This window comes from Grampus griseus, assembly GCF_964374135.1.
Source record: "Grampus griseus genome assembly, chromosome: 18".
In the NCBI taxonomy this organism is placed as follows: domain Eukaryota; kingdom Metazoa; phylum Chordata; class Mammalia; order Artiodactyla; family Delphinidae; genus Grampus; species Grampus griseus.
This window is the reverse complement of record NC_139012.1, coordinates 77,384,372-77,400,984: the sequence shown is the minus strand read 5'-3', so window position 1 is coordinate 77,400,984 and position 16,613 is coordinate 77,384,372. Positions and strand designations below refer to the sequence as shown.

General features: G+C 47.6%; 1 protein-coding gene across 2 annotated transcripts in view; it reads left to right on the top strand.

Moving 5' to 3' along the window:
- The window catches only part of TNFRSF19 (TNF receptor superfamily member 19), an 88,669-nt gene that overhangs the window by 42,499 nt on the left and 29,557 nt on the right, over positions 1-16,613 (top strand). For both annotated transcript variants that reach the window (XR_014298087.1, XM_082675795.1), the window contains exon 5: positions 1,574-1,659. Coding sequence is in view for 1 of the 2 variants with exons in the window: in XM_082675795.1 (XP_082531921.1) it covers positions 1,574-1,659 (86 nt within the window). In the remaining variant the exon portion in view is untranslated. The remainder of the gene's footprint in view (positions 1-1,573; positions 1,660-16,613) is intronic.

The window sequence follows — 16,613 nt, the reverse complement described above, 5'->3', positions numbered from 1 at the left end:
TCAACCACAGATCACACAGATTTGCTACTACATTATCAATTCCACAAAATAATTGCATCTACCTGTCTTTATGAACGTGATCTGTAATTTATTCTCCATGTCACTATTTTCGTCATGAAAAAGTTGGAAGATATACATACATGTAAAATCACTTGAATTCCCACCATCTAGAAATAATCAGTTAATATGTGGCATAGAATATCCTTCCAAACTGTTTACAATGCAAATATATGCACAAAAATTGTTCTTAGCTGCATTGGTAAATAAATGATCTGAAACAATCTATACAAAAGCGTGTGTCTGTGCAAAATGGCATTATATAATTCACAGTTCTTTCTTTTCCACTTAATGATATTTAATGAATTAAAAAAAATAGATATGTAGATCTGCATCATTGTTTCTAAAGGCCCCTTTGTATTCCACAGCCTTGTGTCTACCATGGCTGGTCATGTCTGCTTTGGGTATGGGACTGTGCCTCATTGGCTTTTTTTCTTTTATGAGCAATGCGGTGGTTACACTCTTTACATCCAGCTTCACCCACTTGATTATTTTTTGAAGATAAATTTCAAAAAATGAAATTACTGGGTAGAATGTAAACTATTCTATTGAGTTCTGATGGCCTACAGCTAATTGCCCTCCTAAAGTGTCAATTTATATGCCCACTGACAATAAACACAAGTGCCTATTTACCTAGGCTCACGCCAACACTTTCCCAATTTTCTAAGTGAAAATGGTATATCTTCACTGCAATTTGCACTTACTTGTTAGTAATGAGGTTAAACATTTTACTGTTAATTTTTAAAATTTAATTGCATCATCTTTTTAGTTTTAATTGTGAAGTTTTAAAATTATGAAATGTTCTTCTTTTGGGAATAGTGTTTTTGCCTGTTTTTCAGTTGCCTTGTTCACTTCACCATAATGATTTTTAAGTTTTATCTTATAGTCTTAAGTTATAGACAATACCATGACTAGAACTATTTTCCAATTTTCTTTTGCCCACTATGTTGATGATGCTTTGTTTTTGCTCTTCAGATGCCTCTAGTATTTGTGTGTGTGTGTGTGTGTGTGTGTGTGCTCAAAGCTGTTAATCTCTATCGTCCTGGCTCCTGGGTTTCTTGTCATGCCTAGAAACATGCCCCCTTTTATCACGATTGTATCAGTATCTGCCTGCATTTTTCCAATGGTTTTATGGTTTGCTTAGCATTTTTGGCCTTCGAATTTCAAAGGTTAAAAACTAGCACTTCACAAGGCATTTTGTCATTTAAATGACAATAGAAATGTCCAGATTTCATACGCCCTCACGGGCACCCCACCTCAGTGTACGAAAAGTGGGACTGAGTAGAACCTACAAAGTTACATTTAGTGAATTGTTACTTCTTAAGCGTTCATTGCATGCTCAGAGACCTTTCTAAGGATGTGTCTGTCTGCTGTTATAGTTAAGCCTTTGAGAACCTTTTTTGAAACGCTAGAACTGGTAATGGAGACTGCCAGTAATTTATCACATAAGTCTGTTTGCTGCAACTGTGAGCTTAGATGAAAATGCTAACAAGGATTATTTCCCTTTCTCTTCTAGATTTTACAGGAAGACCAAACTTGTTGGTTTTCAAGACATGGAGTGTGTGCCTTGCGGAGACCCGCCGCCCCCCTACGAGCCACACTGTGAGTAACGCCATACAAAGAGCAGAGGGGCTCTGGGCCTTTTTAAAAACGTTTCTTCAGTGGACAAATGGAACAAAATCTCTCTCTACTGCGGGGCTTAGAGTGCGTGGCCTTTTATCGGGAGTCCAGCAGGACAGAAAGCCCTTTTGTTGTGCGTCTCAGTCAGCAAACTGCATCCATTGATTAGAATCTCGGGTGAAGCACAGAGGCGTTGCTGCTGCCATGTCCCATTCAGACTCTTATCTTTTTTTTGTTGTTTTTTTTTTGCGGTACGCGGGCCTCTCACTGCCGTGGCCTCTCCCGTCGCGGAGCACAGGCTCCGGACGTGCAGGCTCAGCGGCCACGGCTCACGGACCCAGCCGCTCCGTAGCATGTGGGATCTTCCCGGACTGGGGCACGAACCCGTGTCCCCTGCATCGGTAGGCGGACTCTCAACCACTGCACCACCTGGGAAGCCCCAGACTCTTATCTTTCATTCTAGATCATAACTCAGGCAACTCCAGTTAACTAGGAGGTCCACATCCTACTGCGTCGTGTCTTTGTGCCGGGCTCTTCCTAGGCCCCAGACGCTGTCGTGGGGTGGCTCCCAGGCGTTTCTGGAGACATCCCCCTCGGGGAATGGCAATCACCTGCCGAATGAGTGTGCATCCTAGTTCATTTCATTCCCTCCTTCACTTTTCTCATTTAACAAATAAGTAAAAAGAGAAAACCCATTACATGCTGGTAAAGAGAAAATTGTGCCTTTTCTTCTTTGTATTAACATTACTTGAACTTTTTGACCATATTTTTTCCTTAGATGGAAAAGGCGTTTGATTCAGGTTATCAACCTGCATTGATTTTGAATAAGAAAGAGTGATTCCTCACTCTTCTTAATCCTAAATACAAATCTGGCCAATGAAAACCCACAGGTGAGGGGCCAGGAGAGAAGTCAGAGGGCAGGCGCCCCCCAACCCCGGCCCCCAGGTGTGCTCAGGGCAGGCTTGTCTCCGCTGAGCAGGGCCTTCCTGAGCTGTGGGAGCAGCGAGGTCCAGGAGGAAGGCTGGAGGAGGGCGCCATCCCTGCATGGGTTGCTCTTCACTCTCGGGGAGCATGAGTAATACAGATGTTTATTTAGGGATTAGTCTGGTATAATTTTCCATGCATGGGATCTGACCTCTTGCTTCTTTTTGTGACAGAAGCCCCCTTTAATCCATTGAAAGTCATTGCATTATTTGATAAGGTCACATGGTACTTTTGTTTCCAAGAACATCATGGCATTTTGCAGCCCCTACTATTACGTCCTTTGCCAAAGCACATTACTTTCTACATCTGAAGTGACGGAAAGGCAAAGAACTTGACCCTTTCCAACTTTTATAGAAACGCACCCTGACTCCCCATCTTTGTAACAGGTCAGCGCTCGCCAAATAACTCATTGCAATGAACAGATGCGGTACTGGATACCTGTTATGTATTGGTGACAATTTGTGTTACTTAATTTTCTCAATGTCCTCATCAGCTCGCATTCGTCATGGAGGACACTGGGTCCAGAGGGTTAATAACTTCCCATTGTTGGCTGGTGATGGGCAGGGACAATATTCAATCCCAGGTCTAACTCCAAATACTGCGTTCTTCCCCCCCACGCCCTCCTGTCTCGCTAGAAAAACCCAGCTGTCCAGTCTGTCCTCTGTTGGCTGGTGTAATCCACTCCATGTTGACTTTTTCCTGTATTATTTGCTTTGAGGTTTGTCACTTAACAAAAACTCTAAACATCTAACATAGGGGAGATACTGAAAGAGTCTCTTTTTGCTACACAGCCCATAAAAGGACACGTCCCCTTGCCAGTTAAAATGTGGCCGCAACCTAGTCTGGCCCATGGCTCAGCTCAGCCATCATTTTGGCCAGAAGGCCAAGATTATGCCCTTCCTGCTAAACGCCCATAAAAAGATTTAGGGAAGAAATCAGTATTGCCCAATTTAGAGTTGGAAAGTCCTAGAGGGTTTTTTTCCCCTTTAATTTATTGAGTTTAAATTTAATGTAATCTAGTCGTAAGTCTGAGGCACTGGAATCCTTTGCCTTGGGGGTCTGGCGTAGCTTGGACATCATAACTTAGCCTGTCAATGTAGATTTCACGTTTAACCTTTCATGTCTTGTAGAGCCGTAAGTTATAATTTGAAAAGAAAATTGGCTAGTTTAATTTATGTGTATAGATATGTTTCTCCCTATATGAGACTTTTTAGAAAGCAAAGAAGTACAAATTATTTTTCAGAGTCAGAAATGCAGTACACACAGCTGATAGCTTTTGGAATTATGAAACCACTGTCTGGTGGTCTTTCCTGAGCCTTAATGCTTATCACTTGGAAGGATAGTTTGCTGCCTTTGGCACAGTTCTTGGGAATAATTCCAGAACGCAGCTAATCTCTTCAAAAGAGATCTTGAGGTCTTTGGGGGACATTATGTAAGGCGCCTTATGTTTTCATTTCTTCTACTTCGGGCTTTTCCACTCAACCACGAAAAACTGCTCCTTCGGTGATCTTCCCCGGGGAGTTGCTGTGTTATTTAGACTCTAAGCTCGAAGGTGGTGGCGCCTCTCAAGCCACCTGGAGCGATGGGGCTTGTTTCAGTGATACACGTGGCAGCGGGAGGCTGGCCTCCCCAGGCCCAGCGGCAGCCCTGGAGTCTGGGGGCTGTGGCCTCTGCAGCAGCACGCTCCCCGCAGCTACTGTTTCAGGTTCTGCTTCAGTCCCCCGTCCCCCCCAACACTCTCAGCGGGCTGCTGGGGTGTGTACTTCCCTGGTCAGGCTCCTGGAGGAGAGAATCCGATCGGTGCAGGTAAACACCGTCGTCCTGGGAGGTGCAGCCTTTCCCACTTACCTGCTGAACAAATACTTGGGTTCCTGCTGGGAGCGTGCACACCACGGGACACACGTAGACCCAGCCTTTCCCTTCATGGAGCGTAGGGTGCAGGCGGCTAGCTGTCGAGTCACTCAGGCGCCGCACACCTGGATGCACCTGGTGGATCAGTCCCACCTGGGAGGATGCGCGGCTTTAAGAAGAAGTGATGGGTGATGGCTCGGGAGCCGGAGGGGGGCTGCCCCGACTGTGACTTTCCAGCTGTGACCTGAGGATCGGCCAGGGGAGGATGAGAAGGAGGAAGCTGGGGCAGGGGCGGGGTGGGTCGCCGAGGCGGGAAGTGCCCTTGGACTTGGCCCCGGAGGTCTTTGGCGGCCATTTTAGGGAGTGATGGAAAGAGAAGCCAGATGACGGTGATGTAGGAGGTTGTGCAAGGAGAGCAGCAGAGCCGACGGTAGGCCACTCGGTCCAGAGCTCTGGCTTGAAGGTGACGCGCGGGAGGGTGCAGGCAGGGCAGGGGTTTTGTTTTATGTTGTTCGCAGGCAGGAGACACATCTGCCTGTTTGCAGGCTGAGGGGAAGGTCCAGTTGAGAGAGGCTGACTGTTCTATGTGAGAGAACAAAAGAATGATGTCACGTGAGGTTTGTTGAAGGATCCAGAGAAGGGTCGGCCTCTGGTGGCGGCGAGGGCTCCGTGCTGTAACCAGGGCTGGGCGGGGCGCAGGTGGGCGAGAAGCCGGGCTTGTGCGTCCAGAGTCCCGCGAGGCGCTCTCGTTCCTGGCCGTGTGTGCGGCAAGCACGAGGTGCCCCTCTGCCGGCGGAGGCTGGACAGGCACAGGTGGCCGAGGGTCTCATCCCAGACAGTGGACGGACTAGGTTAGATTAAGCGGTGGGTTTCCCAGGAGCACCGAGGTCGCTGGAGTTGGTGGTCCTGGTGAGACCTTGTTTGCCTCTGCTGTGATATCCGTAGGGGTCCTGCTGCCACAAGACATACCTAAATTGTACCCCAAATGCACAGCTTATAGCAAGCAACAAAGGAGTCCTTAAAGAGGATGACTGTCTGTGTTAATAACACCAGAATAATTTTAAATGACTGTAAAGACATTTTTTTATGATACCTGAAGCAAACCGAAGATTTGCTTCGCGAGATTACGAGAAAACTTAACAGAAAGCACAAGACTGACGACTTCCCATATTTCCGTCAACTCTCCGAAGGGCCACCCAGGCCCGTCCCTGTCTTGGCTGGTGTAACTGTGGCGGGTGACTGAACTCCCCGGGGGCTGGGTTTCATGTCTGTAAAATGGGGTGCCCCCCCCCCCCCGCTAAGGCTGATGTGAGTAGGAGCTGGTCGGTGTCTGGGATCCTCTGTGCGGTGTCCGGGCGGGCAGGAGCTCCAAGCTCTCAGCCCCTTCCCTGCCCCTCCTACCATGCGGTGCTTCCTGGTGCCTCGGCCTCACCTCCTAGCGTTTGGGAGAAATTGCTGCCTGGGGAAAGGGCCGCGGGCCTGCCCGGGGGTCTGGTGTTTAGCAGAGGCAGTGGTTCAAAGACCAGCAGTGAGTGTGGGAAGCCGCCCCGCTCAGCTGGACAGGGGGTGACAGGAGATGGAGGACACGTTAGCCATCAGATGACAGATCTGTTCTCTGCAGCTTCAATTTGTGATCAAGGGTGTCTCAACAGGCGTTTCTCTCTCTGTAGGGCATACCTGTATTCCTTGTAAACTGATTTCAAAAACTAGGAGGGACTTCGCTGGTGGTCCAGGGGTAAAGAATCCCCCCTCCAATGCAGGGGATGTGCGTTCCATCCCTGGTCGGGGAACTAAGATCCCGCATGCCGCGGGGCAACTAAGCCCGTGCGCCACAACGTACAGAGCCCGCGCGACACAACTAGAGAAGCCCGCGCGCTGCAACTAAGACTCGACGCAGCCAAAAATAAAAATAAATAAATAAAATAAATATTAAAAAAAAAAGCTAGAAGGAAATTTCTATCCCCCCTGACTCTTTATATTGGCCCAGTCTTAAGGAGTCCTCGGAAACTTGGCGTCTACCAGCAGCAGAGTGTAGGACACAGCCTGAGACCAGGCTCCGCCTGGACCGATGGTGTCGCGTCGGGCAAGTCAGCTCACCACTTTGAACCTCCACTTCTCCTTGGGAAATGGGGCTAAGCATGCCATGTTGGCCGAGTTTAGATAGAACTGAACGGACTCGCGTCCAGAAGCACACCAGCCTTCTTCCCGATGGTGCCTGCGGCCCCGCCCACCCCAGGTGTACCCTTCACGGGGTATGGGGGCTGGGAACTGCCCCACTCGGGGAGGGTCTCAGATGCAGCTGGCTGTGATGTTGCCTTGCTGGTCCTCCCCCTGCACTGGGGGCTGAGCAGTGAAGGTTACCTAGAAAGGGGCTGCGGTGGACTTTTGCGTTTGGTTACTCGGCTGGCCGAAGAGTCCCTACTCCGGCCGGCTGCTCTCCTCTCTGTCCCATGGCGCAAGGCCTCATGCCCGCTGCCCGGCCAACATGACCTGAAGCTCTCCTCCCCACAAAGTAACGACGGACGCGTGAACGTCAGCTAGTCTGCCTGTAGCATTAATTCATGAGGAAGTCTGGTTGACATCGCTGTAGACGCAGATAAGTAAGTGGCGACCTTTACGTGGAAACCCCTGCTTCAGGCTTTGCCCCTCATCATAGCTTCACCTCCTGATCAGGTGCAGCTGTTTAGAGCATTAGGAGAAATAGAGGAAAACACCAGGAAATTTTAGAACTGTGTCCTGCCACGGGCCTGATAAGAAATGCAGATTTGGTGTGATTTCTTTTAGACCTGTTTACTTAATTTGGAACTGTAGTTGGAACAAATGGTTTTGAAAAAATTCAAAGCGGTTTTTATTTAAGGGTGTTTAACCTAGATGTTTGCTTTGTTCAACGAGCCACGTGATTCCCAAGAGATAAGCGATCAGATAAGTCGCTGGTGGGGGAGAAGGAAAGTCAGGAGCTGTGCTAACCTGCAACTGTTTAGGAATTTACATGACTCAGTACTCTCAGAAAACCCGCAGATCTCTGCACCAGTAAGTAATACATCACATTAGGAAAGATTGATTGTTTTCCAAAGGAAACTCAAACTGTCTTGTAAATAACGAATAAAACTAATTTCAGAGTAAACTTTTAAAAGAATTATTTGCTCATTAAAGATAGTTTTTAAAGTTTAATAGAAAAAAAGAAGGGGAGAACATCATAAACAAAACATTTCCAGCATTAGCACATACAAAACAAAATACAGCCTTCTGACGGCTTTCATTTATTTTCTTCTATCTCTACTACTGATCTTTTTTTAAAATAGGTGTAATGATGCTGTACATAGAATTTTGTGTCCTTTTTCCACTTGAGATGTATATTTTTTCACGTACTATTCTAAACGTTAATGATATTTTCGAGTGAGTATGGCGTGGGCTTTGGACTTCAGGTGGATTGGATTTCAGGGCTGTCTCTGCCACACACATTGCTCTGTCCACGTGTGCATGAGCCCTTCCACAGGTGGGCAGGTGGATGGATGCCCACAGGTGTTTGTGTGTCCAAAGGCACTGATGTTTTTCTCTCTTGATCTGCAATGCTAAATTGTTTTGAAGTAAGGGTGCCTGGTAAACACCTCTTTTAAAGAAAACCAATTTAAAAGGAAATAATGGGGAGTGTCCTGAAATCGATGCCAGTATGGGTTTTCCAGTTACTTGTGGTGAAACACAGGCGACCTCAGCTGCCACCTGTGTTTCAGCTGAACCCCTGAGGTTCAGAAGCCAGTTCCTGCCATCCTGCCAGCACCCAGGACTCTTCATACTACCGGGGACTAAAACACTCACTGAATCTGATCAGAGTGAGTGACACAGAATGAGATGCAGAGAGATGCATGCAATCCAAAAGAGTTATAGCGAATCCATTTGCTTTGGAAACACCATGTGATGTTATTGCATCTGTGTGTGTTTTCTGTTTCTGCAACAGAGAGTTCTTCTCCTGGGCTTGCTAATACTTAGTGGCCTGACTTCCTGGAGTCCTTCCTGGATCCTCTGCAGGACAGGCCCACAAAGCCGCCCTGTGCTAATTAAGGGTTCAGTTTACAGAGGATGCTCACGGAGTCTCTGGTCCTCAGGCTGTGACTCTAAGTGTCGGGCGGGGGGTCTGGTGCCCTGGGTGTGCTGGTGGAGCCCGGCTTCCAGACTGCTTCAGGACAGATGGGGGCTCCTGGACCTCCTAAATGGTGGAGAAGGGCAGCTTCTTCAAGATTTGGGTCTTTCCTGTTAAACAGAACAGGGTGGAGAATAGGAGAACAATGAGATCAAAGAAAACAGCCTGGGCTACAGGACAGCCTCCCCAGGCATCTGAAGCAGGTTCCCCGTGCTGGTCACTCTTTATTCTTTGGTTTAGGGAACCATTCTCCTCTCTTCCTTCCACTTTCCCTAGTTGTCTGCTTTTCCTCCCTTTCTTTTTCTCAGTATTATGTGATTCCCTTACTTTATTGACAAACCGTCTAAAACAGTGGTCACGGAAGGTTGCTTATGGGGGAACCAAAGAGACAGAAATCCACCAGGGCTCCCTGCAGGGTCCCGGCACGAATGTCCTGCCTTGAGGACGCCTCGTGAGCCCCCGTGGGGTCCACCTAGGCTTTACTGTGGGTGACGCTCTGTCGGCCCAGCCAGCCTGGCAGAGGGCAGGAAGTGGGGGAGCAGCTGAGACAGGCAGAGAAATGGACGCAGGGAGAAGCTCAAGGGCAGCCTGTAGCAGGGAGGACGCAGGACCCCACGGGGCAGCCACAGAGCGCCGAGCACGCCGTGACTTTGTGCCATTTAGTGTAGAGCAGAGGGACCAATTCCACCTCAACGACTGACCCCCCTGGGCTTTTCTAATGCCACTCACGACAGGCATTGCAGTTTTCATTATTGCTCTGGACCCAGAAAGGGTAAGGGAGGGGAGACCCCATCACATTTGTTGAAATCTTTTTCAGAAAACAGAAAAACTGCTGTAATTTCTTTGAAATGATTTCCATTGCTAATGGTTAACCTGTTTTTTAAGCAGATTTGCTTCTGGAGGTAAACAACTGTTTGCTAAACATAGGTTGACAGTTCATTATAGCAAACTCCTCGTTTTCCAAGGATATTGAAAAAGTAGCAGGGCAGTTTTAACATCTTGGCCTCTTTAGAGAGAAAAAAGTGCACGGTAACTGCAGCTGCTTTGAACGATTATTTAGCTGTTGCGGGTATTTATCGTTCCTTAGCCCTAGCTTCATTAAGGTTATAAAAATCAAAAACTTTCAAGGGAAAGATGTTTCTTACACTCATGCGCTCTGTGTGCATTCTTTTCTCCCGATACAAAATTGCCAAATATTTGTAAGCCGTTCACTTGGTCCCGCATAAGAAGAAGAACAGGAAGGGGCAGTTTAGCTGCCTCCGCTGGGTCCGTGGACCGTGGCCCCTGAGTCTGGAGATGCTCTGAGAGCTCTGGTCAGCTGGCTGCCGTCCGGGAGGTGGGAGAGTCCTGGTCTGGAGACGCTGAAGGCTTTGGTCCCGCCCTACGAGCGGGGCGGTTGATTAGTACCCAGTCGGCTATAAATCTAGCTTCTCCGCCTTTATCTTCAGTCTCTTTCAGACATTTAAAGTCAATGAACTCGTTTAAATATTTGCTCACGAAGAAACAGGTTGTGGTTTGTTAAAGGCCATCCCTAAATTAAATGCATGTTAGATTAAGTGCAGTTTATTTAAAAAATATAAAATCCAACAGGCCTGTTTCATTAGGTTGTGGACTTTTACAAAGGGTACAGTGATCTGTGTGTGTACCCATTAAACGCTTGAAATAAATAGGTGTGGAGAAAAGCCGTCTCACAGTTTATGCCGGACCCGTAGTGGAAACGCTCAAAGTTGCAGCTTAGCGATGACTCCCTCTCTTAGAGCAGAGTATTTATTCTCAGGAGGTGCTGTGCCAGGGCTCCTGCTGCCTGGAAACCAGCGCTTGGTCCTTCAGGGGCCACATTCCAAGGGCGCCTGGAATACGTAGCTGCCCCCATAGAGGGGGGGTCTTTTTGTCTTTAAACGTGGGTGAGCGCCCGGCTGCCTCCCACGCCAACTGCTTGACGAGGGATGTCATTGGAGGAACATTGCTTTGAGGAGGGAAAAGAGAAACATCAGGAGAGTTTAAAATAGCAAGCAGGGGGGCTTCCCTGGTGGCACAGTGGTTAAGAATCCACCTGCCACTGCAGGGGACACGGGTTCGAGCCCCGGTCCGGGAAGATCCCACATGCAGCAGAGCAACTAAGCCCATGTGCCACAACTACTGAGCCCACGTGCCACAACTACTGAAGCCCGCACGCCTAGAGCCCGTGCTCCACAATGAGAAGCCACTGCAGTGAGAAGCCCGCGCACCACAACAAAGAGTAGCCCCCGCTCCCCGCAACTAGAGAAAGCCCGTGTGCAGCAACGAAGACCCAACACAGCCAAACATAAATAAATTAATTAATTAAAATCAATAAATAAAATAGCAAGCAGGGCTTGAGTTCCGGAGGGTACGACACTCCATCCGCGTCCCGCAGCCTGTGCTGCCCTCACAGAGCCAGGAGGTGGTCTCAGGGCAGAGAGGCAGGACGGGCGCCCAAGTCGGGCCTGCGTCTCCAGGCCAGGTCGGAAGGACCAGGAGTAAGAGTTTAATTTCAAACTTAAGGAAAAAACATTGAAACTATACTTGAAATGTAGTTGAGTCATCCTACTTGAAAAAGTAATGTAAAATAACTCAAAGGGAAAATAAAAAGTTAAAAAAATTTTTTTAAAAATAACTCAAAGGGTGGAAAAGGTAGTAGAAAGTAAAACTTGGAAGCTTAAACTCAGATATCAAATAGGAATTAAAAAATAATAATATACCATTTCAGGTGTTTAAACAAGTATTTTAACTGCTTCGTTTATTATTTTGACCATATCAGAGAAATTAAGCGTTTGTGAGGGTTCTGTCTATATACTAATCATGTATCCATTTTCTTAAATATTCAGGACGCTTCTTTTCTCAATACTGTACAATTATAAGGAAAAGGAAGAAGTGTTTCTTTTGTCTTTAACTGTTCCAAAGTAATTTTTTAACTTTATTGAAATGTACTTGACGTACAAGGAGAGGCATCCATTTTACATGCACAGTTCAGTGGGTTTTGACAGATGTGCACAGCTGTGTTATCATCTGCCCCAGGGAAGATGTGAAAGTCTTCCCAAAGGGGAGTCATCTCAAGCAGAGCCTGGAGTCACCTCAGAAGGGTTCTCTTTATCATACTTACCATTGTCTTGAAGATAGGGTTTAGACATCTTTTTGTTCGCTTGCATTTAAAAAAAATGTATGTATGCATATATTACTGTTTTCTGTCCACGTTTCCCTTTCTATGTGGAGACCAAAGGGTTATGGTGTGAAATGTCGAATTTTGTGTTTAAATGATTTTCTGCAAAATCTCCAGTATCAAAGTTAAGAAGTGCACTGAAACTCCATCATCCCTGGAAAGCTTTCCAGTGGTCATAGAGGCAGGCTTTTCTTTAAAATGAGGAAAATTACTTTTTCAAATTTTTGGTGTTAGGCTGCTTAGCTCAGGAAGTCTCCCAGGGAGTCCTTTTTGGGGGCCTAATGCTAGTCTGGAAAGCAGAGGACATACAGACAGCTCTCTGATGTGATAACTGTCGACCGGTCTGTCCTCTTGTTCACGGACAAATGTACTGGATCCTACTCTGGGCACTGACGTGGCACCAGGGACCCTGCAGTGAAAAACACAGACTAAATTCCCGGTGATCAAGGAGTCGACGCCCTAATACTCCGGGGGAGGGGAGTATTATGTAAGATAAGGTGGTCAGAAGAAGGCCTGTCCCAGGGTCCCTGATGCAGGGAGGAGGGCAGAGCATGGGCAGAGGCGGGAGCCCAGCCAGTGGGTGCAGGGCCTTGGGAAACCGTGCAGACCAAGGAGGACGCTGTCCTCTGAGGCAGAATGTTAACTACAGGAGCGACACCATCTGGCTTTGCATTTCACCGTCTGGGAGGCGGACTTCAGGAGAGCAAGGGAAGAGGCGGGGCACCAGTTCAATGCAACGGGTTAGCTGCTTCAATAAAAAGGTGCACTTAGAACGGGCTTTCCACCCGTTTCTCAAGAGTTAATTTTTTTTGGCTGCGTGTATTAACAATGTAATAATATTTGTTATATTCTACCTGCTCTGTGATGTCAAAGCAAATTACAGAAGAATAGCGTTCAGTTGATTTTTTTCTAAACTTGGGCAAAACACAAATTTTGAAGAGGTGGACTTACGATTCTCTATCACATCGTAAGATTTTACTGCACGATAAATGTTTTCTATTACTTTAGGCCCTGGGGACACAAGAAGGCTCTAAAAAATAAGATCCTGGAAGTTTCTCTCTTACTTCTACTGCTCATGAGCACTGAAAGGACACTCACATAACTACCTCGTTTGATCATCCCAAGACTAATGCCAACCAATATCTACTTGATGTTTTTGTGGATTAGCTCATTTAATCTTCATTATGAAGAGATTGCCTTTGAGTCCTGGTCCTAACAGCTAACTTTCAGATGAATTATTTAACTTGTCTGTGTCCCAGTTTTTTCATGTACCAAAGGAAGATTCTTATAGGTTTAAAAGAGGAAATAAAGCCCCCCCAGTTGAAGTCCTGAATCTGCTTCACATTCCAAACCTCAAGACATATGTGCTCTTTCCAACCTAACCCAGACTTGGGTTCTTTACCATAAGGTCTGTCAACTGTCAGGTTATAAATAAATTAAGAGCAGGGTCAATTGTGCTGTAACAGAGACAGCAAGAAACACAGTCCAAATCCAGATTTTCTCTTCAGTCTAGAGCCAGCCACATGAAACTGGGCAGAGACATACACACGTTTTTTTTTTCTTAGTTGGAAGTTAATGGGTGGAAATAATTTGAGTTTCATCATTTTAGAGTAATTTCACAGAAGATTACTTCTTTCAGGGACTTCCCTAGTGGCGCAGTGGTTGAGAATCCGCCTGCCGATGCAGGGGACACGGGTTCGAGCCCTGGTCTGGGAAGATCCCACATGCCACGGAGCAACTAAACCTGTGCGCCACAACTACTGAGCCCACGAGCCAGAACTACTGAGCCTGTGCTCTAGAGCCCGTGAGCCAGAACTCCTGAGCCTGTGTGCCAGAACTACTGAAGCCCGCGCACCTAGAGCCTGTGCTCCGCAACAAGAGAAGCCACCACAATGAGAAGCCCGCGCACCGTAAGGAAGAGCAGCCCCCGTTCGCCACAACTAGAGAGACCCCGCATGCAGCAACGAAGACCCAATGCAGCCAAAAACAAAAAATTACTTCTTTCAATACTGCAGTGAGGTAACTAAGAATTATCCACTTTACTAATAACAGGGAAGCTGAGAAGTTCAGGAGGAGAGGCCTTAGGTGGAAGCATGCTGAGCTGGACGCTGCCTTTCCCGAGGATGAGGTCTAACGAACAAGGTCGTGCTTTCACGGGAACACGGAGTCCAGGGCCCCCAGTGGAGCCTGGCACTCAAGGGGTTAAGCACAGTCCTGCGCAGGAACTAGGAGGGCAGGGGCCCAAGTTTCATGTCTTTGTTCCAATTCCCAGATGGCAACCCGGTCTGTTAGTCGCAGTTGAAGCAAAACTATTTTTGAGCCTGTGTATCCTACAGCACAGATGGTTGAGGCCATAATAATATGTTTCTTTTATGGTGTCTTTTCTGTTTCTTGGCGTAGAAGTTTAAAAGCTTCATTGTTTCATCAGTCAAATAAACGCAGCAAGACCTTATGGGACTGTGGGACAATAAAAGGAAGAAAAACATCCTTGAACGCAGGAAAAAATCTTTTTCTTTACTCTGTTTACAGAGGAATGCTATAGACAATCTGCGGCCATTGTGGGCTTTATAATTTTTTCAGTGTTAAATATGGTATTTATCATAATTACGGTACCAAACAGTTATAATCCACCCGGTGCCAAAGACAAGTCTAAAGTACCGAGCTCTCTCTGGGCATCACAGACTTTCTCCAAACAGCACCAGGCGGTGAAAGTCGCTGGTCGATCGCGCGGTTGAACTGCGGGCAGTGGTGGCCTGGGGTTCACATCCCAGTCTCACCAGCCACTCTGCTGTGACAGTTGCCTTGTCTGTCCTTCCCTTCTTTTCCCCACAAAGATATGCATGATAATATGTGGCACAGCTCTGGTGGGGGACAGGTCTCTAAGCCAAGTGATCTGGAAGCAAGATTAAGAACAGAAACCAGGGGACTCTGCAGCATGTGGGATCTTCCCGGACCAGGGCTCGAACCCTTGTCCCCTGCATCGGCAGGCGGATTCTTAATCACTGTGCCACCAGGGAAGTCCTCAACGCCTTATAAAGGTAGTTAATTTTCATTTTCTGGATAGAAACATTGACCTTTGGTACTAATAAGATCCAAAGCAAACTTAGAGAAACGAGAAAAGGAAAACCTTTACCGCTCCCTGTTGGTAACAGCCGACCAGCAGTGACTGGCCAGCTTCAGTGACCAGAGCCCTTGGGGAACAACAGGCCTGGTGAGGACGAGGCTCGCTTCCCAGCTGCTCCTCAGCCCTCCCGCCAGGACCACGCCGGGGCTCAGTGCATCCACCCCCGGCTGGGGTGTCCTCCCCTGGCGCCTCGGGGCTCCCGGCCGGGGTCGGTGGAAGCTGGTGGCTCAGTGCAGAGCAACCACTGCTGGCAGATTCAGGCAGCAGGGCAGGGTCTGCAGGGCGCAGAGGAGATGGTGGGTGAGAATCAAGTGGAGGCTGGTGGGAGGGAGAAGACGACAGAGATCCAGGTATTTGGAAGGCCAGTTTTCAAAGCAGTACGTACCCTGCTGGGTGAGAAAGGACATCCTTAAACCATTATTCTTCTGGCCGTTGAAAGACAAAGTACTCATTATTGTGGTCAGAGGGAGTGATGGTACTGTGGCTTCTCAGCTTAGAACAAAACAGAGCCCTGCTGGCAGGATACAGTGCTTTGTCCTTCGGGGGTTGAGGGCTGTCAGCTCACTCGGTGTCTCCGAGGGCGTCTGCACCGGTGAACACACGGCTGGTGATGGACGGAGCAACGGAGACGCTCTGGCTGGTGCCGTCTCTCAGGAAGAAGGTGCTGGGCTCCCAAGACTCCCTTCAGACATGCTGTGGGAGCCCATTTACTTAGGCGGATGAGGTTCGCAGTGGAGAATATGGCCTCAGTTGGACAGGGAACCAAGCCCATCTCTACACACACCAAGCGGAGACTTGGTGACTTCCGCCGATTTTTAAAAATCATGTTTTCTAACCACACAGGTTAGTAATTGAAGTCAGAAAATGTAGTTGGGTAGCTGTGTTGGTGAGAATCTGAACCCGCCACATTCCTCCTTCAGTTCACACCATCAGCTTATTGCAAATACATGCATCACCGACTTCCTGACCCTAAGGTGTCCCCAGGCGGGAGCAAGAGTGACTCTCAGCTAAAAGGTCACGGGTAAGGTCGAGGAGAGACAAGAGGGTGAAACCTCCCCGACGTTGGGTAGAATTTCCCGTCGGTCAGCATGTCTTTTTGGTCGTGGACGCTGTGCCGGCCAGGTAGTGGTCCAGCCTGCTTCCTCTTCACTGTCTCCCCTTTACCCCTCTTCCTCTCACATGAGAGGGTCTCTCTTCCCACGCTGGCTATCCACCAGGTTGCAGATGCTCACCGAGCATGACCATCCACCCTCGGGAAAGGATAATTTAAATTCCTTTGTCCACAAAGACAGTTGTCACACACCCATGGAACTGGCCTTTTTTTCTGCTATAATTTCACAGTGAGGCCAGACCATCTAAATATTGGCAATAGAACCAGGCAGGTACATACATGACAAAATACAGATTTCAGACAGTCATTTGTATTAATCCCTCTTCCTGCAATGCCCCTTTTTTATGCATTGAATTTAAATATGTATCATTGTTTATGCTTAGAGTCTGTTTCTGTTTATCTGTCTGTATGTCGGTAATAAGTCCAAACTGTGGTCTTAGTGCTCAAGGAGCTGGAATAGAAAGAAGCAGATTGTTTTAGTTTATTCTCTCCAGATCCTGTACCAACAGTGCTTAATGCAAGGCTTTGCGAGAGGCTTGGCGATCTTGGA